Source organism: Erpetoichthys calabaricus, chromosome 6, assembly GCF_900747795.2.
Source record: "Erpetoichthys calabaricus chromosome 6, fErpCal1.3, whole genome shotgun sequence".
NCBI lineage: Eukaryota > Metazoa > Chordata > Cladistia > Polypteriformes > Polypteridae > Erpetoichthys > Erpetoichthys calabaricus.
This window is the reverse complement of record NC_041399.2, coordinates 184,613,992-184,638,937: the sequence shown is the minus strand read 5'-3', so window position 1 is coordinate 184,638,937 and position 24,946 is coordinate 184,613,992. Positions and strand designations below refer to the sequence as shown.

At 37.2% G+C, this 24,946-nt stretch overlaps 1 protein-coding gene across 1 annotated transcript in view; it reads left to right on the top strand.

Annotated features, from left to right (window-relative positions):
- gorasp1b (golgi reassembly stacking protein 1b) overlaps nt 1-21,360 on the top strand; it is a 31,219-nt gene extending 9,859 nt beyond the window's left edge. Inside the window, exons 4-9 of the mRNA XM_028804169.2 lie at nt 749-835; nt 992-1,122; nt 12,882-13,023; nt 13,870-13,996; nt 14,247-14,393; nt 16,792-21,360. Coding sequence (XP_028660002.1) covers nt 749-835; nt 992-1,122; nt 12,882-13,023; nt 13,870-13,996; nt 14,247-14,393; nt 16,792-17,051 — 894 coding nt within the window. The 3' untranslated portion in view covers nt 17,052-21,360. The remainder of the gene's footprint in view (nt 1-748; nt 836-991; nt 1,123-12,881; nt 13,024-13,869; nt 13,997-14,246; nt 14,394-16,791) is intronic.
- The last annotated feature ends 3,586 nt before the right edge of the window (nt 21,361-24,946 follow it).

The window sequence follows — 24,946 nt, the reverse complement described above, 5'->3', positions numbered from 1 at the left end:
ACAACCTCATTCCTTTTTGTTCCCCCAGTTAATCTTATACAGAATGACTTTCTTTCGGAGGCATTTTTTTGGATCATTTGCTATCTTTCATACGTCCTTTTCCTGGGTTGTCGTGATAATAGTTTTTTAATTCTGTTATAACTAAAAAAATTGGGATCTCTCAAATTGAGGAGCCTCCTCTTCTGGGGAAGAGTGGTCTGTAGGGCATGGATGTACTTTGTTCATTGTCGGTTCCCACCTTGTGCCTGATGCTAGTTGGAGAGGCTCAGGCTCTCACTTGACTCTGATAAAGGAGATTCAGCAATGGGTAAACTTCATTAGCTGACTGTCTCTAGAATTTGAAGCATTCTGCTAATTGTTATATGTCCAGAATTTGTTTTCAATTACTTTACAATCCACAACATTTTCTAGTGCTGCTGCCTCTTTGTTTGATCCATCATGATGGGTTTCAAACCCACGCCCCATTTTATGTCTGCAGAGTTTTCACATTTTGCCCATCTCTGCGTGGCTTCTTTTTATAGGCACTGCACTCCATTTTTTTAATCTCACATCCCATAGGTAAATGTTTTAGGTTAACTGTAGAATGTAAGTCTGTGAGTGAGAGTGTTGTGTGTGTAGGTCCTGCAATGGAATGGCCTTCTATCCAGTCCTTGCTCCTCCAGCCCCTGCTGGTTGAATTAGGTAAAGCAGGTTTAAGAATGTTAATTCTTTATATTTGTCAGCATAACTCATTTTATCTTGTTTCTAGGATGTGGAAGCCAGTTCTCCAGCAGCACTGGCAGGTCTGCAGGCATTCACAGATTACATAGTGGGAGCAGATCAGGTGATACAAGATGTAAGTGTCAGTATTGAGCCTTCATTGGATTATAGTTAATAGTTGTCAGTATCTGTTTGTAAGAAATAATTAAGTCTTTGTCTAACTTAAAACAATCACTTTTTTGGGGGGAAAAAGATTGAATGCTAATAATGTTTTTTTTTCTTGTTCTGTAAGTCTGAAGATTTTTACTCTTTGATTGAATCACATGAGGGGAAGCCTCTGAAACTACTGGTGTACAACACAGAGAGCGATCACTGCAGAGAGGTGGTTGTGACCCCGAACGGGGCATGGGGTGGTGAAGGAAGGTGAGCATTTCAATGGCAGCTTTTCTTAGGTAACATCTTATTAGCATTCTAAGTTATGCAAATGTATTAAGTCAAGGCTGTTTTTCACATTTACATAACAGCTAAATGTAGTTATTTCATGTAACCCACAGCCTTACACCCTCCCACTACAACTAGAAGTGCTAGTTACAATTTGTTAAATTATGGAAATCAGTATAGTTGTAAGTAGGCCAGAACAGCATTGAATATATGTTTGGCCATATGGTGAACATATTGTCAGAAATGTGTTTTATAAGAATTGTATTGGATAACTTTGAAGACTAACTTTATTTGTCCCCAGGGGAAATTAGTCTTACTGTACAAGCTCATTAAATTGATAGATAGATTGATAGATATACACACACACAAGAATGACTAAAAAAGGAAGAAAACTTTTATATATAAAATATCATGATGTTACAGCATTTATTACTTTTGTTTAATTTTCCATAAGAGGATAGGCCCTTTTCAGTGTGGCTTTCCAGCACAGCAGACCACACACAAAAGGAACTGTGAATATTCACATAGGAAGTCCTTGTGCTTTAAGTCTCACCTTAGCACCTAGTGATTTTCTCCCTTTTTAAGAACTAAAACAATCACTTGAAAGGCAACTTTGCAAGTGTCAACAAGGCAGAGATCTTGGGGGTGGTAGTGTTTACAATTTACAAACACTATTAGATGAAAACAGCATCAAAAAGAGTATCCTGAAAGGGGATGTAATTCGAAATATGGTTACAGCATCTGCTGATTCATTAAAAAGCAGGCTTTGTCTTGGTCCTCATACATGGTAAATGCAGGTCTTTATAAATGACTCACTTATTACAGTAGCGGGGACCCTTGGTGAATGAACCAACAAACACTAATTCTTTCAGACAGTCAGTCAGTCAGTCATCGTCCAACCCGCTATATCCTAACACAGGGTCATGGGGGTCTGCTGGAGCCAATCCCAGCCAACACAGGGCTCAAGGCAGGGAACAAACCCCAGGCAGGGCACCAGCCCACCGCAGGGTGCGCACACACACGCACACACACACACACACCAAGCACACACTAGGGACAATTTAGGATCGCCAATGCACCTAACCTGCATGTCTTTGGACTGTGGGAGGAAACCCACACAGACACGGGGAGAACATGCAAACTCCATGCAGGGAGGACCGGGAAGCGAACCCAGGCATCCTTACTGCGAGGCAGCAGCGCTACCACTGCGCCACCGTGCCACCCCCTAATTCTTTCACTTGGTATTATAATCAAAACTAAATTATAACCAGTATATTGTATGTTGAATATACTGTATATAGAAATATATATAGTGTGGCGGACTGCTGGAGACTTTACCCGGTTGGGATGCCTCAATCATGGTATGACCGGTGGAGAGAGCTTATTTCGGACACTATCTCCTCTGGAACTCTATAGGAAACTCAATCCTGCTGGGGCCCTTAGTCACTGCCAGTGGGTGCCTGGATGTTTACTGGGCCGTTTGGCAGCACTTCCGACACACCAGGAAGTGCTGCTGGAAGAAGGTCGCTGGACACCTCGAGTCCTTACAGATGTCCTATAAAAGGGGCTAGTCGCCACTACGCTTGGCCAGAGTCGGGAGGAAGAAGGACAAAGCTGGCAAAGGGACTGTGCTGTACTTGGTGTTGTGGACATTGTGCTCTTGTGGGGATTGAAGAAAGTGCTTCCTCAGCTGTAAAATAAACGTGTGCTGTGTGGTGAAAGTTGTGTCCTGCCTGTCTGTATCAGGTTAGGGCGGCTGTACACGCCCTTGGCTTCACAATGTATGTGATATGTATGTGTGTGTGTATATATATATATATATATATATATATATATATCTGTCTTTATATACAGTATATATCTGTCTTTATATATAAAACTGTACGGTGACTAATTGACTAATAGATCAATGCACAGCCTAAACCGCTGGAGCTAGAAACGTGAAATTTGGACAGTATATACCTTTTGTGACATAGGCACCCACTAAGAAAGGATTTTTTCGAAATCCAACCCCTGAAGGGGTGAAAAGGAAGGTTAAATATTTTTAAACTAACACTCATATATCAGAAACTACTTGACTGAGATACACAAGAATTAGTATATAGACTCTTCAATACATAAAAATAAACACGTATTTTAATACTTAAATACGTGCTTCTACATTAAAAACATTTTAATTTTCGTCTTTTTAACATTTTTTCCTTTTTAAACACAAAGGATATAGATATCACAATAGGTAACAGCATTAAAAATCAATATTATTGAGGCGACAGTTTTGACCGGATGTGCTTGAGGGGACTCAGTGCTCATTACGCGCATACCCTTAATACCCTCTGATGTCCTCTTTGAATTCAAGAGATTGCAGTTCCTGCTTAAAGTCTGTTTTGTCGTGACCATCAATAAGTCGCAGCGTCAGACATTAACTTTCGCCGGAGTGGACTTAAGGGAAGACTATTTCTCACATGGTCAATTTTATGTTGCATGCTCAAGAGTGAGCTGACCCACTCGCTTTGCTCGCCAACCCCCATGTTTGGTTAATCGGATATACAATTTTAAAAGCTTGTTTTTTTCTTTGGAATTGTTTTAATTTCACTATTTGCACTTTTACTTTAAAGCTTCAGTAAAAACAATATTTAGAATTACCTTTTCTTCAAGATTGCATTGAATTTTGATTCTGTTTTTGGACTTACATCGTGACAACGCAACATATAACTGCCCGTGAGTGAATATCATTTCTTTTTCTCTAAAAAATAATCTGACCTTTTCAAATGTTTGTCCCTGTGATTTGTTAATTGTCATAGCAAAAGCTATTCTCACGTTAAACTGTAAACATTGTAATATGAATGGCATATTAAGGTCTCCTTTGGTGTCTGATGTTATTTGTGGAATATATACTACATTACCTTTGTTTTCTCCTGTTAAAATTTGCATCGCTTCTCCGTGATCATAAATATACACCTGACCGAATTGTGGTTTCTTCGAAATTAAACTTGTCGTTACTTTAATTGTTGTGGGACCACAGATTCTCAAAGTGTATGGTCCATTATTGTGTAAATCTACGAAGGCAAAAAGATTATTGTAGACTTGGATATTTTACCTGTAGTGTTTGTAGATTCTGCGGTGGGCTGGCACCCTGCCCGGGGTTTGTTCCTGACTTGCACCCAGTGCTGGCTGGGATTAGCTCCAGCAGGCCCCCGTGACCCTGTATTCGGATATAGCGGGTTGTGAAATGACTGACAGACTGACTGTTTGTGGATTTCACTTCATTTGCAGATATGCATCCTCATTGTGTAGAAACACTACTTTTCCCTGATGGCAACACGAATTAGATGATCTGACTTAAACTTCAAAGCCTTACAATATTTCCATATCTGACATATCACCTATGTCCATATATTCGATCTCTATTCACCTTTCCATTATTTCACCAAGTAATAATTTCTGTTTGTCTGTGCTAACACAAACTTTACTGTCATTTTTTTGATACCTTCGAATTTTTCTACTTTTATATTCTGTATCTTGCTCTGCATGTGTATCACGCCTACGTTCTTTTTGTGTCTGTTGAATTCCACTGTTTTCAATATCTCTAACCAGCTCTGCATGTGTTATGCCCCCTCATTTTTGAACCTCTTTATGACATTTTACTTTGTTTTCTACTCTTTGTCTTTTATTTCTGACCTCTCTTTGTCCTGCTAGTTTTTTTAATTACACCTAGTCCGTGATGATTATTTTCCCTTTTTTCAAGTAATAATTTCCGTTTGTTTGCGCTAATGTGATCTTTAGTATATTTTTTTTGATACTTTCGAATTTTACTACTTTCATATTCTTTAGCTTTCTCTGCATGTGTATCACGCCATTGTTTGTTTTGTTTTTTTTGAGCCTTTCAAATTCCACTGCTTTCGTAATCTCTTATCTGTATTTTTTTCTCTCCAACGCTTTTCGGTCTCTTTTCTCCGCGCTGCTCTTTCATCTTCACTTAGTCATTGACGTTTCATCTAGAATGTATTGTCCTTATAGGCTTTATATGAGCTGAGAGCAGAGGATCAGTGTCTGCTAAAAGCCTTTACATGACTGAGAGTTTTGATGACCGTGGTCTTATTTGAAAATGGTTGTAAGTAGTGTGTGACTTTCAAGAATCTCATGTTCCTCATCCCCGCGAGACGGTCCTGTGGCAATCTCTTGGCACCAAGTCTCATGTTTAAGGTCCCCGTGAGACGCTCTGTGGCCAATCTCTTTTGTCTCGCGGGTCTTTTAAATGTTTTTCGAGAAGATCATGTCTCGTCTCCCTGGTCTCCCTTCCAAGATTTTTTTTTTATAATAGAGAGACTAGCTGTACCCCATGGCTTCACCCACATAGTAATGAAACAGGACCAACTTTAAAAATCTATAGACGTTGGCACTATATCTGATCGTGTTCATCTCTGACGGGAGACCGATTCCCACGTGGGGACAAAAGCATATGGCTGTGATATCTCTGGCAATCAGTACAAAAACAACAACATTTATTTATATAGCACATTTTCATACAAAAAGTAGCTCAAAGTGCTTTACATAATGAAGAGAAGAAAAATAAAAGACAAAATAAGAAATTAAAATAAGACAACATTAGTTAACATAGAAAGGAGTAAGGTCCAATGGCCAGGGTGGACAGAAAAAACAAAAAAAAAACTCCAGAAGGCTGGAGAAAAAAATAAAATCTGTAGGGGTTCCAGGCCACGAGACCACCCAGTCCCCTCTGGGCATTCTACCTAACATAAATGAGATAGTCCTTTTTGTAGTTCGGGTTTTTCATGGAGTCACTTGATGTTGATGGTCATACAGACTTCTGGCTTTTAATCCATCCATCATTGTTGGAACATCATGGTGCTTTGGGTAGATGGTGGTGGCGCACACCACCACCAACAGGACACCGGAAAAGGAAACAGAAGAGAGAGTACGGGTTAGTACAGATTTTGAATGAATAGTTATTATAATGAATTGGATATACAGAGTATCAGGATTAAATTACAGTGAAGTTATGAGAAGGCCATGTTAAAATAATGTGTTTTCAGTAGTTTTTTAAAGTGCTCCACTGTATTAGCCTGGCGAATTCCTACTGGCAGGCTATTCCAGATTTTAGGTGCATAACAGCAGAAGGCCGCCTCACCACTTCTTTTAAGTTTTGCTCTTGGAATTCTAAGGAGACACTCAGTTGAGGATCTGAGGTTACGATTTGGAATATAAGGTGTCAGACATTCCGATATATAAGCCGGGGCGAGATTATTTAAAGCTTTATAAACCATAAGCAGAATTTTAAAGTCAATTCTGAATGACACAGGTAACCAGTGTAGTGACATCAAAACTGGAGAAATGTGTTCGGATTTTCTTTTCCTGGTAAGGATTCTAGCAGCTGCATTCTGCACTAATTGCAAACGATTTATGTCTTTTTTGGGTATTCCTGAGAGGAGTGCGTTACAGTAATCTAGCCGACTGAAAACAAATGCATGAACTAATTTCTCTGCATCTTTCGATGATATAAGAGGTCTAACTTTTGCTATGTTTCTTAGGTGAAAAAATGCTGTCCTAGTGATCTGATTAATATGCGATTTAAAATTCAGATTACAATCAACGGTTACCCCTAAGCTTTTTACCTCCGATTTGACTTTTAATCCTAATGCATCCAGTTTATTTCTAATAGCCTCATTGTATCAATTATTGCCAATCACTAAGATTTCGTTTTTTTCTTTATTTAATTTGAGAAAGTTACTATTCATCCATTCTGAGATACAGGTTAGACATTGTGTTAGCGAATCAAGAGATTTGGGGTCATCAGGTGCTATTGATAAATACAGCTGTGTGTCATCAGCATAGCTGTGGTAGCTCACATTGTGCCCTGAGATAATCTGACCTAATGGAAGCATGTAGATTGAGAAGAGCAGCGGACCCAGGATAAAGCCTTGTGGAACACCATATAGAATATCATGTGTCTCTGAGTAGCTAAAACACATGGAGCTCTGATCTTTCTCTCAAAAATGTCAAACATTACTCCTTAACAATCTGTAGATGATAATGTCTGTTGAACAAACAGGTATCGCTAGCCTAAGCGGAGGCAAGGTGCAGTCCTACACGTGGCGAGACGTAGACTAACTCGAACTGAGGCAGGCAAGTGAATGAGGAAGGCCCCGACTCCCCCTGCTGTCGACCCACAGCCACTTTCTTAGATTTGCATAAATACATCGTTACCGCAAGCGAACTATGGTACTTAGCGCGATGAGAGAAGTCACAAAATCAACCAGAAAGTTCAAGCAAATTATAGAAAATAACCAGATCTAAATACGTTAAGTAATTCTCTCCTGAAAAGCGGGCAGACATACAGACAGAATGCGCTTGGACCACAAAATTTTCAAGACCATTTCTTAGTGAGCACCTATGGGCTAAGGGTAACCTACATTCCAAATTTCAAGCCCCAAGTCCTCATGGTTCGGGAGATTTCATGATGAGTGAGTCAGTGGTATTTGGCTTTTATATATAGAATATGTATCAAATAATATAATAATAATAATAATCATCATAATATCAATTTCTAATCAAATCAAAATTAATGCAGTATTTTGTTTCATATTTTAACTATGAATAGACCGGGTAAACTAATATATTAAAAATTTTTATCAGAAACAGGAAATAAATACAGCACTAAAATAATAGTGGAAACACAAACCTCTTTTTTCTGCCTTGTGTCCAAAAAGAATTCATAACAGACATTCTGTAAACCTGCTATCTTTCAACACATTCCTTGGCAGGTTTACAATGCAAGTTTAAAAATGTGACCCATATTGTAGTAATCATGTGTCACACCTTTCAGCATGCCTACAGTAAATGGAGCTATTCACTATAATAATGACTCTACTCTATTTTGTCCTAAAATACACTAATCTCTTTGATCAAGGACTGAAAATGAAAAATATAAATGAAAGTACAGTGTAAAAGAAACTGTATAGAGGTGAAAGGATGGGTGGAGTGTGAAAACCACAATTATTGTCAATGTTGTTTCAGAGAAGAGATGAAGTGTAGGAGCAAAACATTGCTAAAGAGTCGCCCATTGTTTTAGTAGCAGTTCTGAGAAATCTTCTTTTTTGTCCATTCATCAGACAGACTCTGGAGGATGTTGATGTCTTCTTAAAGAGTTCCACATGTGGGAGTAGCAATGATCCGAGGGGTTGGCAGACACAGTTGGGTGATCATAGTTCTTATTCTGGGTCAACGACATCATGTGACCTCTCTAGTCCTTTACTGTAAACTTGTCTGTGTTCTCCTTTGGTGGGTTCAAAGTTAAGCACTTTAAGTTACTTCATTTGTATTAAAATGTGCTATATAAATAAATGTTGTTGTTGTTCTGAGTGGGCTTGAATGGATAATCACATCCTGCACAACATGTAAAGTCAATGAGTGTAATACTCTAATGATAAATTTGGTGTATAAGATACATTATCCACATTTTCACCCTCTTTTTCCATAACAGGGTTACAGTGACCTGAAGCTTATTATGACTACATAAGACACAAAGCACAAAGCATTGCTAGGCACACTGAAACACACACCTATACACACTCATACTAGACCAGTTTAAGAACAGCAGCTTTGGGATGTTGTAGGAAACTGGAGTCACACAATCCATTTTGGGAACCAAGTCCAGGTCTCTAGTCGTTTGAGTCAGCAGTACTAACCACTACATGCTATAAAGGGCAAATTATGATTTATACTGCCGGAGGAGAATACCAGAGGGGCATTCCTCACTGCTGGCTGATCATTCATTACTGTAAATATTCCCAGCTAAAGGTCAAGCTGCCTACTGTACCTTTCTGGATCCTGAAAATACCAGGACAACCTACATCTTGCAATTGCAGAATCCAAGCTGGAGTAGTGACATTTATAAATCCATCAGTTTTAAGCTTTAGAAAAATTTAAAGTGCAATTAAAATAAAATTCAATGGCATTGCTAGGAGCAGGAGTAATATGATCATACTTTCTAGTTTTTATAATGATCTGTGCCACTGTATTTTGAAATAATAAAAAATATTATAATTTAAATTATTGAAAAAGAAAGCATTTCATTAAACAGTTCTGCCTGATCCAGGTGTATGAATTTGCCTTTCTCTGTCATGTGAATAGAACAATTCCCTAGTTTATTAAACTGCAAAACATGTATCTTACATATGTCAGTAAATATGAAAAATAAAATAAAAATAACTTTTACAATACCCGAGCTTTCTTGGTTTAGACTTGGAAGGATTATATTGCTATGTGTATAATACATGTCCACTAAAAGAACTTTTAGCTTTTCTGTCTTTTAAGGTGAATAGTTTGCGCCCATTCACTATATACTGTATTTAGGCAGTTAACTAAGGATTTAATAGCAGCAGCTAAGTAAAGCTGAATGGCAGTTGTATATAAATGGTTATATTATTTTATGGCCACAACAAATGATGACATAGACCCTGCCTACACTATTATGTTTTCATTTAAAATCATAGACATTGTTCTCCATTGTCTTCTTTCATCCCCACTACACTAGTGCTCTCCAGGTATCCGTCAATAAGGGCACGCACATAAAGGCGACCTTCAAAAGGGCGACCTCAATTGGGCGCGCCGAATAAAAGCGCACATAAATAAAAGCGATCTTCAAAAGGGCGACCTCAATTGAGCGCCGAATAAAGGCGCGCGTAAATAAAGGAGAGCTTCAAAAGGACGACCTCAATTGAGCGCCGAATAAATGCGCGCGCAAATAAAGGAGTGCTTCAAAAGGGTGACGTCAATTGGGCGCAGTGAATAAAGGCAAACGCAACAAAATTATTACAGAAAATTTATTAGATAAAGGTAATGATTGAACGTATAAAAAGGTGAAAGCAAGAATATTAAAACATCCAATTAATTAATGCAGGAACTTCTAACGAACTACTTCTAACGAACTATTTCTAAAGCTCATCCTTTTGAAGCGCTCCTTTATTTGCGCGCGCATTTATTCGGCGCTCAATTGAGGTCGCCCTTTTGAAGATCGCTTTTATTTATGTGCACATTTATTCTCCGCGCCCAATTGAGGTCGCCCTTTTGAAGGTCGCCTTTTTGTGCGCGCCCTTATTGAATAGAACCGTGCTCTCCAAGCCTTCTGAAAACCCTCTCCAGAGCCGTACACTGCTGAAAAGTGTACAGGTGAAAACACAGACTGTAATCATGCGCTGATGATCTTTGTGCCTATTACTTCCTCGACTGGATACTGCACATTACAATGTCTCATTCCCTGATTGGTCGACATTCAAAGAAGAAAACCATATTCCAACATAGCAGACACAGAAGAGTTGCTATCCATGATATGTGTTGGCATCTAAATCGCATTTTGTACATTTGGAATGCTGCATACTTTCTCAAAAGTCAAATAATTTATCAGTCGCTAAAGTTTTGAGATAAATCCCGTGGCCTACGCTTCAAGGATTTTTCCACCAATGCATGTATGCCCAGTGTAGGCGAATGTCTACTTTACATGCATTTTCGGTTATTTGGTGTGAATGGAGATACTTTCGAAAATGATGTGAAAATGTTAGTATGGACAGAGATCATTTTGGTTTAAAAACACTATTTTTAAATGTTAACATAGTCATAGAAAAAGAAAATAATGTTGGTTCCAAAACGTAAAGACAAATCTACATTTAATTCAGGATGAGAATTACTGATAACTGTTACTCAACTGTGGTTCAGTATCAGAATGACTTGGTAGGTAGGATGCAAACCTCTTAAGCCTCATCGGTGGACCGATGGCCACCCAGGCTTGGTTTGTGCCTTGTGCATAATGTTAATGGGGATAGACTCCAGCCCTGTAACGATGAAATTTAGTAAGTACTAGCTGATTACCCAGTGGCTTCGCTCACTGAGTGTAAGGGAAAAAAACTAAAATGTAGTATGTATAAAATAAGTTTGTTAATTACCAATGTTATTTTTGAACAAAGAAAGAGCATTTACAATAACACAGAAATTATATAAATATTAATTATTAAGTAGTAAAACATTTTGTTAAAAGAATTTGAAGAAGATATAACAAGCGTATACATTTTTAAACAGTCAAACATTAACATTTAAGAAGTAAAGATACATTGAGTACTACTGTAGTTGTTTTGGGCAAAGTACCTGCTTGACAACCTTGCACTATGTGCCTGTGATTTAAGAGAAAAATTATTCTGAGAAATGTGGACGCTGCCTTTCCATGCTTAACGGGCAGATGGTCCAAACAATTCCCAAGTCTAATACTTAACATGAAGAGGTCGGTACATCTTTTTAGATGTAAACCCTCCATCTTATTAAAAGAATTCATCACAAAAGCAACCTTGAATATTGCGGGGTTTTAGTGACCCGAATTCATCTTAAGGGACAGTAAGTAGCCGTGCACCGCAATTTACCAAGAGAGTCCCGCTTCGATACCGCCGATTACACTTATTCGCAAAGATTTCCACTATCCCAGGAGCCAACGGGGCACTTGAAGTGTGACAAACATGCGAGAAGAGAGGACGCTGCCTGAAACTGCGAAGCTGTTGACCCGGAGGAAAAGCCCGACATTCCGCACCTCCCAGCGTCCACTTTGTTCTTATGACCCCTCGCTGCTGAAGGCGATCTCGTCTTCACATTGTTTACAGCTCGGCGCAGTTAAAAAGTAGAAAGATGCAAAGCTTCTTTTGTTCATCTCTTCTACTATCAAGTACTGCGAATTAAAAAAAAGTTAGAATGTGGCAGTTTTCTCTGTGAGAACGCGCCTGGTGGCGGACGGCTCAGCGCTAGAGTCCAGAGAGGAGGGCTGGGAGAGGGCGATACGGGGCGCACTTGTATGGGATAGATCGGCATGTTTGTGTTTACCACTTTTACGTAATTTCCATATCGCGTGGTCATACGTAATACGTAATTTCCATATCGCATGGTCATATGTCATTTCTGTTTCAAACGCGAAAAGAATTTATATATATATATATAGATTAGATTACTAATTGATTTTTGGGTGGCACAGTGGTGCTGCTGCCTCGCAATGAAGAGACTAGGGTTCGCATCCCAGGTCCTCTCTGCGTGGAGTTTGCTCATTGTCCCTGTGTCATAGTGGGTCTCTTGTAGGTACTGTAGTTTCCTCCCACACTCCAAAGACATGCAGGTTAGATGAATTGGCGATTCCAAATTGGCTGTGTGTGTGTGTTTTCCCTGCGATGGGCTGGAGCACTGTCCAGGGTTTGTTCCTGCTTTGTACCATATGGTAGCTGGCATAGGCTCCAGCAGACCCCACAACCCTGTTCAGGATGAAGCGGGTTTGAAAATGGCTGACTGACTGACTAATTGACTGCTAGATGAAAGTCCAAAGAACAGCATTTGGCAGGCCACTGTTATTCTCAGACCGCTGAGTAAAAAGCATGACAAACTGAAGCAAATACAATACTTAAGTCAATACATACTGTAATAGTGGAGTTTTCAATCATATGGATGTAATTGACATAGGTTGCACATATGGGGTTGAATATTAATTTAAAGCCTTAAAGTAAGAGTATTCTCTGAAAGTCTGACTAGCTCCATTTAAAAGGCTGTGCAAATTTAAAAGGATAAAGAAAATGTCTAAAAGCACATGTTTACACTAAGAAAAGAAACTTGAACAATTGAGTGAAAGTGTGTGTCTATTGTCAAAAATGTAGAAAATGATGAATATCTGCAGATAGTATGTAACTATTTATTTCTGATTACAGCCTGGGTTGTGGAATCGGTTACGGCTACTTGCATCGCATTCCGACTCGACCAGTCTTGCCTAATAGTTTTGAGCCAAAACCTCCTTCACCACTGCCTGAAGACACTGTTTTACCCACAGTACCAAGCAGTGGCTACACAGAGGTTTGTCTTTCTTATTACTAAATGTTTCTGTTTGCAAGACTCAATAAATCTGTGGTGCACATCCAGTCATCCAGGTTTTGTGTTTAGCTTGTTGTATTTTGTTCACTGTTGCACCTTCTAAGGCAGTATGCACTATGATATCACTAGATATTTTCTGTATCACTTAGTCTTTTTTGTTATAGGTTTGTGATTGTACAATTACATCTCTTCAAACTAACATTCCTGATCTATAGTTTAGGATTTTAACTGAATGTTTTGAGAATATAATGGTATATAATGGTGTACATTTTGATCACCCTTTGATTAATATCTGTATTATATCTTAAAAAACAAATCTGTCATGTTATAACATTTGGCCTGTTAATAATGTTCGGTTATTGGTAGCTGTCTAGAAACATGAGAAGGAAGTGGTCAAATGCTAGAATGAACATGTACTGTTTGCCTGTACACACCAAAATGTAATACACAGTGTAGCTTTCATTCATCGGTGTTGTCCGCAGCTACACCTTGATGTGCTTTAATTAAAAAAAAGACTGACAAGGATTTTAAATATGCATGAGTAATGTGATAGTCGCACATTTGGATTCAAAAGCAGATACAGAGGGAAATTCATGTATTGCATGTGCCGTACCTGTCTATGGCAGTGTCTTCACCATGGGACAAGCTTTTCTTCAGTAATTTATTACATTTTCTGTAACCGGGTCTTTCTTCTTCTCAGCCCTTTTTGGCATTTGCGTTAATTAAATGGCAGCATTATGACATTCTAATACAAAAAGAATTGGATTTGATTTTATGACTGTGTGTCAGAAGTCAAGCTGGTAGCAAATGAATGTTTATTTCTTGTAGGTCCCATTGGTTGCCCCTTCAGTCCAACTAGAAAATGAGGAAGGAGCAGTTCAGGGTGAGCTTTTGTCTGGCCTGTCAATTGAAGATGCCCCTCTTCCACCTCCAATTCAGCGTGTGATGGACCCAGGTACAATTTTACATTTAACTAGTTTTAACAATTTACTATAAACCTCTCATTGTTCATTGGTCTTGCTGGAACAATCATGTCTGAGGAAATTTTAAAACTTATTTTTGTATAACCTGTCAATGTCACACCATTACTTTGTAAAGAAGTTTGCCTTTTGGTTCACTGTTGTATAAAATAAGATTGTTTTATGACAAAATGAAGGAATGAGGAGATTAAAATGAAAGTGAAAAATGTCTGTTACAATTTCTAGGCTTTATAGGTGAGTCTGGACTTCCCTTTCCTGAGGTGACTGGTGTGACCCCAATGTTTGATGTTTCTTCCTCGTCTCTACCTGCTCTTGACTTAAATAATACCTCTCTGTCAGTCTTAAACAGTGAGCAGCTTCAGCCCTCTGTTGGTAAGTAAGCAATGAATTCAATAGTGCAAACAATGCAATAAAATGTAATAAGAGTGGGTAGGAATAATATAAATAAAAAATTTATTGAACTCATAAGTGAATTGTTTTTGTTTTAATCTTCGTTCCTAGAAAAGAACCCTGATATAGATGGAGACTGATGGGGTTTTCGAGAGAGACCTTTGCACACGTTGCGTGTCTTTTCCCATATTGTAATTGCGGTATTTTACTGAATGCGTTATTGCTGTCAGGACTCAGCAGTGAAAAGTTAAATATTCTAAAGAGGTGTTTTTTCATCTCCTGTTTAGGAAGACAGGAAGATGAATTCTGAAAAGAAAGGTCATATAGTATTGATTATAAATTTCATTTTTGAACTTTGGAAATTTAAAATTCTTACTCATAAGTCCCTTATAATATTTCTACAAGAGATCAGATTCAGTAGAAGAAGACTTGATTGGTCATTTGCTTTATTCCAACTATAACTAGAAGACTCAAGGAGAGGAAATTCTGATCCACAGGGCAATCCCCTTTGTAGCTACTGGAATAATAGTGGACCCTGAAGAGCACTGTATTATAGTGGTAGGGAAAGTGAATGAAACTAAAATAAATAACAATAAGACTCTAAGCAAAAATTTGGCTAAACAAGAAAGTTTTTAACTGTTTTTTAAAAGAGTCCACAAAGTCAGCCATATGAAGGTGAAGAGGGAGATTATTCCAAATCTTCAATGCATAGGATTGAAAAGGCTCTATCGCCCGTGTTTTTAATCTCATACGCGGAACAACTAACAGATTTTGTGCCTGAGATCTAAGTGTGCAAGAGACAGTAAGTTTGAGAAGCTCTATAAACAAGTACAACAATTTTAAAATGAATCCTAAAATCAACTGGAAGTCAATGCAAAGAGTATAAAATAGGTGTAATATGATCTCTCTTTCTAGAATGCGTTAGCAGCCTGACTGCTACATTTTGTATAGCCTGAAGACATGAAAAGGATGGATCGTCCAAGCCAGTAAACAATGCTTTACAATAATCTAAGCACAAGGAAACAAATGCATGAACAATTTTTTCCGGGTCCAATGATGAAACTATAGAACATTTTGAAGTGTTCCTTACATGAACGTAACAGGAATGAGAAATAGATTTAACACATGAGTTAAAACTCAGAGAGGAATCAGATATAACTCCAAGGTTTCAAACACTGCACTTAGCAGTCGTTTAGAAAGATGCAAGCACTTGATTACCGTATATACTCACGTAAAAGTCGATCATAAAATCAGACCACGATTTAAACACCCATTCAAAAATATAACACTTAAATTATTTTATTTTTTTTTTACATCTTCTTGCTTCCTCCAGTCTTGCACCAGTTTCTCAGACACATTGAATTTTGTTGCAGCAGCGCACTTACCAATTTCTTTCGCCACTTCAATGACTTTTAATTTAAAACCAGCTTCATATGTTCTTCTGATCGAACGCCCCATCATAGATAAGGGATAATCATACGATAAAGGTGTATGAGGGTGTGAGATACAAAAAACACAAAACAGTGCAAATGTCGCTTCAGAATAGTTTGGGTCACATAGGCACAATATATAGAAAAAAAGTTAGTGTGCTCCATGGTTACTCTCTCAGGTGGGTGTTCACATACCGTAATCTCTTGGACCAATAGCGAAGTTTTCCGCATTAGACTTATACGACTGTCATTATAAAATACTGGAAATTATACATTAAAATCAAGTCCAGATTTATCCGCAGGAGAACTTAAATGCAAGTATATACGGTAATCCTAGGATAAGTGTCAGGAGAAGACATAATCATAGTTTCCATTTTTGCTGAAATTTAAGTACAAGTAATTGTTAGAGAGCTACGTACTCTTTTATCCGTGAAACACAATCAGCTAGGGTGGACAACTTATCAAGCTGGTGTGGTTTAAAAGAAATATATAGTACAGCTGAATATCATCAGCATAAATTTGGTAAGAGATGTCTTTAAAAGATTGAATGAACTCTGCTCAAGGAAGGATGTAAAATGAAAATAACAATGGACCAAGGACTGAGCCTTGGGGAAACTGAAACCCCATTCTGTATTGCTTACGTTTCTTCATGCCTCTAACTAAATATGTCCTATCGTTCATCTTCACATTTTTCTCAATACCTCAATCAGTTTTCTTCAACAACAGGTAGCCTCTCATAGTTCTTACGCCACCAGATTCATATGTCAGCAGCTTGCTTTCGACAAAACGTTTATGGATAAAATTGCTTATGCCACTGTCTGCAGGCTCATGCTATATCTGACTTCAGATTTTACGTTTTTGAGATTTTTACATTTTTGACATGTTAACAAGTGCACTCACAGTCAGAAAGTTAGTCATTTGTTTTGTTTTGTTTTTTTTTTTTTATAAAGATGAATCTGAGAAGCCAGCGGTGGATGAGCCGTCATCATTTCCAGTGCTGACATCAGAGGAGTCAGAAGAAATATCTGAATCAGAGCCTACTTTAGATTCAACATTTACACTTCACAGCAGCCCCCCTCAAGACATGACCCAAGGCTCTGGACATTCAGAAGCACATACAGAGGCACTCCCAGGGCCGACTGAAGAGGATATGATAGACACTGAATTTAATAAGACCATTGAAACCCCTGCAGATGATAATGTGCAATAACCTGAGGTCTGGTCACTGTATGAAAACGATGAAACACACTTTCAGTAATGATTAAATAGCTTCAGGGTGTTCTGTAGTACTATGCTAGTGGTTTTGCTTACTTTTAGTGAGCTCAGAATGGATGGGAGGATTATCCTGTTTTACTATTTTTACTATGATCGAAGGTGGTGGTTTCTTATCTTTTTACCGTGTCTCGGTGGTAAGAAGTGCTGATATCCTCTTCCTAAAATATTACACTGTCTAAGGTGAAGAAAAGGCTGATTGAATTGATCAAGAACATGAACGTTCCTCCCATTGTGGGATCTGCTGCTTTAACTAAATATCACTGGAATGTGGGTATGTTTGTTATTGCTTAAGAAATATAAAAAAATACTTGGAATGGCAAGGCAGTGGAGAAGATCTGTGAGAAATTTTCATGAATGTCTGATGATCTGAGTATATGGTTTACGGAATTCGGAGGTTAGGGTTACTAATATTTTTTTTATGAATTTGCTTTTTTAATGTTAATTTATATGCACTATTAAAATTTTATTTGGGATTGGTTGTATCATAAGTATAGTGAAAGGCATTTAGTGTTTGAATTCTGTTTTGTTTTTCGGTATTTTGTTCTAACTGTTTTAAAATTCTGAAAGCCAAAGTTCTTAACACTACAAAAGCAAAAATGTTTACATTGTTAATCAACCTCATTAAAAATCCTCAATTTATTTAAGGAACACTGAAGAAGCATTATGTTAAAGTCAATACCTGCAAGTCATGCATGTTGTTTTACATCAAGGTTTTATCCCAAAGAGCTTTGGCTAGTATTTAAAATAGGTCCGTGTTCTGAGCTGGTAAAGGTTTACGTTTAAATGGTAAGATACCAGTATTGTTTTTTGAAATTCAAAAACCTTCACATTGGTAAAATATAGAAAAATTAAAGTGAAAGCATACGTTTTAGGACAGTGAGGTTAAAATTTTTGTTAAGAGTATGTACATGTGAATTTTCTGTTTCTGATTAAATGATCAAATCAATTTTCATTTCTGCATATTCCTTTCTATACATGTTAAATACTGTTGGTAGAAATGCTTAGTTTGTGTTTCTCTTAAATTTCTGTTGAACATACTTGTGACGTTAGAGTGATATAAAATGGCATTGGTTTAGTATCTAGTGGCATAGCCCTTAAAACAGTAAGCAGGGATGTCATCACATTCCCAATATACTCATTTTATTAACTTCAGATTCCTCTTGAATATCACATGAAATGCACACTCAAGAGGAATTAAATTTCAGATTTAAAATATTTCATTTTTTCTTTTTGATGAAATATATCTGATTTTTATGGAAAGGAGAACTGCACCCCCCAAAGAGTATAGAACATCTTTTAACCATGAGTTGAAAAGATTGTTCTGTATGCTTCATAATTTATTTAGATTCTGCTGCTGCTTGACATCATCAATAAAGAGCCAAGAATTGGTTCCATAGCCATGTGTAAACAAATGAATGACGGCAATATCTTCATTCATGTGCTTCATACATAAGGGTAGTGTGGATTGGATAATTTGAAGCTTCTGTCTTTCTTCAGTGTTCCACCTTTCTTTCAAAAATTCCATTAATTTTTGTGTTTCTTTGCAGCCTCTTTTGCAAATAGTGGATTTTAATATTTTCACACATGCAGTCACTTTGGTTTTTATGTCAGGATTTTCATTCACGTTTTTCATCAGTTACTGGTAGCTTGCTTGCATGACCAAACCATTAGCACATTACAACAATTTTGACAAGAGCAGGCTATTCAGCCTAGCAAAGCCTACCAGACCTTATTCACCTAACTTCTCCAGAATAACATCTAGTCAGGTTTTGAAGGCCCACAAAGATCTTCTGTCTGCCACAGTACATGCTAACATATTCCACATGTCTGCGGTGTTTTGTGTGAAGAAAAAAAATTTTAGATTTGTTCAAAATGTACCCATTGATGGTTACTTAACATGTAAAAATGACTCCAAATATACCTCCCCAATGAACACATATTCAAAATGGCCCAATTAAGAATCATCTTACATATACAGTAGTTGATTCTTTAGATATTTATTTTACTTCCGAAGCGCTATTTTGTTCTGAGCTAAAAGCAAAACTTCCTTAACATTCTCTTCTAAATCTGGATAATAGCAGCACTTTTATCAGTACATAAAGAATGCAATATGGAACACCAGGGCTATTACGTATTTGTAATCATTGTCACTGAAATTATGGGCGTCAGGTACAGGAAAAAAATGATTGACCTAACAGTGTTTGACATGTTAAGAGGGTGTATGCACACAAATGAAAAAGGACATGCTATAGTTTTACTTTATATTCATTTTCTGATTTCAAATGATAATGATTTTACTTCATTGTCCTAATATATATAGAGAGTAGATGTCTTAAAGGTCTAATATTTTTGGAAGAAGTATAATTTTTAATAGTTTTGTATTTTTAATATTTGTAATGTTTTACATTTTCTAATATTAGCCTTGAAGATAATTAATTATGCAGGTGATATCTAATTTAAAGGTTTGTCATAATTTATTTTGTTTCATCATTCGACACTGAAAAGGACATTGTGAATGCATAGGAAGAATCAAGATTTGTATGATTTTTATTCAAATTACTAAAGTAGACTTTAATATATGCATCAAAGGATTAATTTTTGTAATAGTTCAAATAATGTATTTAAAAAACAAAAAATTGTAATAAGCTGTCTTCAACCAAAGGCTGCTACTTGATCATTTTAAAGTCATGCCCAAAAATATTAAAATAAATAATAAAATTAACTTTGTTCTTGCTTGTGATATAATCCTTAAAGTGTTATTTAGCTCTTGAGTTAAGTAACACTGATTATGAACGGATTCAGAACAGGTTATAATGCATTTGTAAAATTCTATTGCAAAGTGTACTTAAAAGGACATAACATGCAGACAGTATTTTTTTGCAAAATACACAATTGCACAGATACATAAAAATAGATTGACTACTTATAATAAGTCAGTATATAAGCAAAAAATAGTTTTCAGGATGTTCTTACCTTGCAAGTTAGTTTATGGAGGCTTACAGTATTCTAATGTTAAATGACTGCAGCCATTGCTGTACTGTTGTTGTGCAGTGTAAGTGCAGCCCAGTCAGTCGTGGTTTGGATCTCAGCTCCTTGCAGGCTATGAGTGCCTTTTCATTTTCACTGTAATGTAATGCACTTTTAATGTACTTTTAGAAAGTATTCAAATACTTGATTGGAGTTTTTAATTGGCTTGAAACTGAATCAGTGTTTTTAATAATACCAAAGATCACAATCAGGGACTGACATTAGTGTGTATGCCACATTGTGCAGTCTGTTAGTGTACTGAATGGGCAAATGTCAAAATCATGCAGCACTAGTGTACCCACAAAGATTTTTTTTTTCTCAATCCACTTTCTATCTTTTTTTCACCAAATTCATGGACACGGGTAGCTGAAGCCAATCCCAGCAGCACTGAGCGAAAGCTGGACCAGTACAACATACACACACTCACAAATACTGGCCCAATTTGGAATCACCAGTTAAGCTAACACATACAGTATGTGGACAGGAAAGAAAAAAAAGAACAAAACATACAAATACAAATCACCACAGTTGTACAAAATTCTTTTATATTCAGCCATGTTTTATTTTAAGCATGTTCTGCCATGGTTTAGCTGGCTGCTCTTTGCAATACTGAACATAAGGCACAGCAGCTCATGTGAAGTCTGTACTTGTGCAGATTTTGCTGGTCAGCTCATGCTCGAGTTTTGCTAACTGAAATGCGCAAGTCACTTGTTTCTTTGACATGTACAATGTGAGCTCAGTCGATTCAGCAGTAAGCAAACACGGCTGTAGCAAGTAATAGTGCAACTCTGAAGTATATGAATGTTGTTACAACTGTTATCATGACAACTATAAGCAAAAAAATAATGTTTTATTTAAAAAAGGTTGAGTATGCTTTTGACATTTACTGTATCTATGCATCTTCTACAGGAGTCTTCCAAATGCACATTGCTTTTTATTTACTACTCTTGAGTTGTATTAGAATTCTGTGTTGCTAATTATTGGTTTAAGAAGACAGGGGGCTTTCTGAAATATTAACTGAAATGCTTGGATTAATAAAACATCAGCAGTGTGATGTTTAAGGTGTCACTTCAGTCTTGCCAGCACATGCTAACTTTAAAAATGAAGACAACAGTGGTACTCCTACTAGATACACAGTGTGCAATGTTTCATAATAAATTGTATTTGTCAATCATTTGCAATAAGCTGTTTTCAATAAAAGCAAATTATATTGTTAACTTGATTGTCACAGTGTGGACTTTACAAAACGTGAAGGAAACCAGTGGCTGCTAAGAGCAGAATGAAATGATTTACTAATGCGCAGAGATTTAGAGTCTGACAAATTAGTTTAATATTACGTAAGGTAAGCTGTATAGTTCAATTTTCCTTTATCTTAAATCCATTATCGTATACATATGATTGATATCTTTCAGCATTTAAATAATGGTGAACCAAATTAAAATTTGCTGTGACAAGACTTCACATTAAATTTATTGGTTATAATTGTAATGTATAGAGTAACATTTAAATAGAGTCATTTATAACAGAGTAACATTCATGTCTCTGGTGAAGCTGCCTGTGAATTCAGTAGATTGGGAGAGCATGGAGGGGTTAGGATGTCACTGGAAAGGGGTGTGTGGCGCTCCCGATATCTATGCAAAAGTATGAAGGTCCAAGTCTTTAGAGTCCTGGTGCTTCCTGTCTTGCTATATGGTTGACTCGAGATGAAGACGACTCCTTCAGTACTGTGTCTCTTCGGAGAATCCTTGGGTACCACTGGTGTGACTTTGTGTTGAATGAGCGGTTGCTCACAGAGTCCCAAATGAGGCACATTATCTGCATTTCGAGGGAGCATCAGTTATGGCACTAGGGCCATGTGGAGTGATTCCCCAGGGGTGATCTGACTCACAGAATCCTCATTGTTGAGGACCCAAGTGGCTGGACCAGGCCAAGGGGATACCACCTTAACACCTGGCTGCGGCAGATAGATGGTCATGTCTGGAGGGTGGGACTGGACCGCGTGTCTGCCTTGGGGGTTGCCAACCGGAATTCTGAGGTGTTTCGTTGTGTGATTGGTCCGGCAACACGCTGTACCAGTGCATGCTCTCCAACCTTTCCTGAACATTTAAATATAATAAACAGTTTTTTGATATTGTAAAATTTAATAGAACAATGGAGCATGAAATTCTTTAAAAACAATATATTTTACTATATAACTCCCATATGCAAATATCGTGATTTACTGTTTTTGTTTCGTTATATTCCATCAATGTTTTGCATCATTGTAAAAACAATACTATGTTTATTAATAATTACTTGTATATAAAAGCCATTTATAACAAAAGCGTTCAATTAATATGCAAAACATTATTGTAACTTTGCACATGAAATGTCACTTTTGCAAAACATCACAAAGAATACTGATGGTTTGCTGACTCTTGAGGCACAGCACATTTAATTTCTTTCTTTTTTCACATTGGTACGTCATTCAGTTTTAAAATTGGAAATTAAGAATCAGATTAAGATTTGTCTTTAATTTGTTTGGTTATAAATTGATCTATTTGTATGGAATGATTACAATAAAAATTAATAAAAAAAAAAAAAGATTCTAAATCTGATAGGATGAGCTAGTTAGATAAGGTAACTATCATATATACTCGCGTTTAAGTTCTCCCACGGATAAGTCGGTGCTTGATTTTACTGTATAATTTCCAGTATTTTACAATGTCAGTCGTATAAGTCGAATGTGGAAAACTCCCGCTATTGGTCCAAGAGATTATGGTATGCTAACGCCCACCTGAGAGAGTAACCACCGAGCACACTGCCTTTTTTTTCTATGTATTGTGCCTACGTGACCACACGGTAATACCCAAAGTATTCCGAAGTGACGTTTGCACTGTTTTGTGTTTTTTGCATCTCACATCCTCATACACCTTTATCGTAAGAGCATCCCTTATCTATGATGGAGCGTTCGATCAAAAGAAAATATGAAGCTGGTTTTAAATTAAAAGTCGTTCAAGTGGCAAAAGAAATTGGTAACTGCACTGCTGCAACAAAATTTGATGTGTCTGAGAAACTGGTGCGAGATTGGAGGAGGCAAGAAGATGTAAAAAAAAAAAAAAAAATCTAAGTGTTGTATTTTTGAACGGGCGTATAAGTCGGGGTCTGATTTTATGATTGACTTTTCGGGTTTCACGACCCAACTTATACGTGAGTATATACGGTAAACAAATTAAAATATTTGAGTATTGTGGTTCAACGTTATTTAAACTGTGAAAGTAGTAAAGATGTACTGACCAAGATTATTTTGGCTGTACATCAGAAATGGTTGTGTTTTTCACTGAGTCAGCTTGAAAGGCATTACAGAAGGGGATTTAATGATGGTTGTTACCCAAGCCCCCAGTTCTGCATAGTAAAGACAAATCATGGGCACCCAGTACGGTACAAGATAGCCCCCTGAGGGCAATTTCAGCGTGTGGGACTAGGCTTTAGATTCTGTAAGGAACCATATGGCGACAGTACATGCTATAGAGTCCCAAAATCAGCTGTTCATGCTTTTGTTTCTTGAGCTAAGATAATTTCTGAAGAAAAGCACCAGCTGAAGAGTTTTGCCAATACAAGCAATAATGCGCATCTAACTCTTAGAACTATCCTTATCCATAATTTGCAAATAATGAACACTGCACAAGTATCTTACTCCCTCAGCTTACTCCAGGTTTATTAATGTGGAGTAACTACTCTCTACTGCTCTGATGCCAGTTTAATGTATTTTTATATTTGTTCCATTATAAAAAGAACTGTAAATCTGTTTGCTTTGTATATACTGCATAACTGGAAGTTCAAATTCCCAGCCTATTTTTGTCTTTTGGATTATTGTTTACGGATTAGGATTTTGACAACTGCAAACATCAGTGGCACTGAATGACTTGTGATATCTCTGTTCTTGTTTATCTGTGTGTTAGGACACACCAAGTGCCTTATAACATAAGAAATAGCACGTCAAACACAACTTTATGTTAAGTTTACTAGCTTTTCAGTACATTAATATAGAAATTTGAAGGAGACTTTTAATAGAAACATTCTGCTTGCAATAATATTTTTCATGCTTTTCACTACAATTGTGACATATATACAGTAAATAAAAGGGATACATCCTTGTTACAATTTGCAGAATATCTTGGCTTCCTTTTACTTGTGTTTCATATACTACTTTGTCTTTTTTTATGGGATTCTTTTTGTGTTGGAAGAGTGAGTGATAAAAATGTCCAAAATGAGAGAAAGAGTTAGGAGTTTCATCTCAGGGTGGACTCTTGTCCTTAGGGCTGTAAACCAGTGGTCATCCCTCCATTGGTAAATGTATTTCTCTTTCTGTATTCCATGTGGTCAATATGACTTAAGACTCATCTCTTTTCTAATAAGCAATACATGTGTTCAAAACAGCACATACTGAGGGCCAGTTGGGTTTATGACATGGAAAAATTCAATCTACAGAATCTGTAATAAAATGCACACCATTTTGGTGTTGTGATGATGGTGATGGAAAGTGATGTCTTTTTACTCATGCTCTGCTTTATTGGAACAGTTTTAGCATGTGGTTTATATTACTGTGGTGTCCTTCAAACCATTTGTTGACCACTGATGACATCAAGTTAGAGGCATTGTCCTTCTACAATGGGGTGTCCAACTCCAGTCCTGGTCGGCTGCAGTGGCTGCAGGTTTTCATTCTACCCCATTTCTTAATCAGCAAACAGTTTTCACTGCTAATTAACTCCTTTACCTATCATGTTAATAGCCCTGCTTTAAGGATTAGGTCCTCTGATTTGA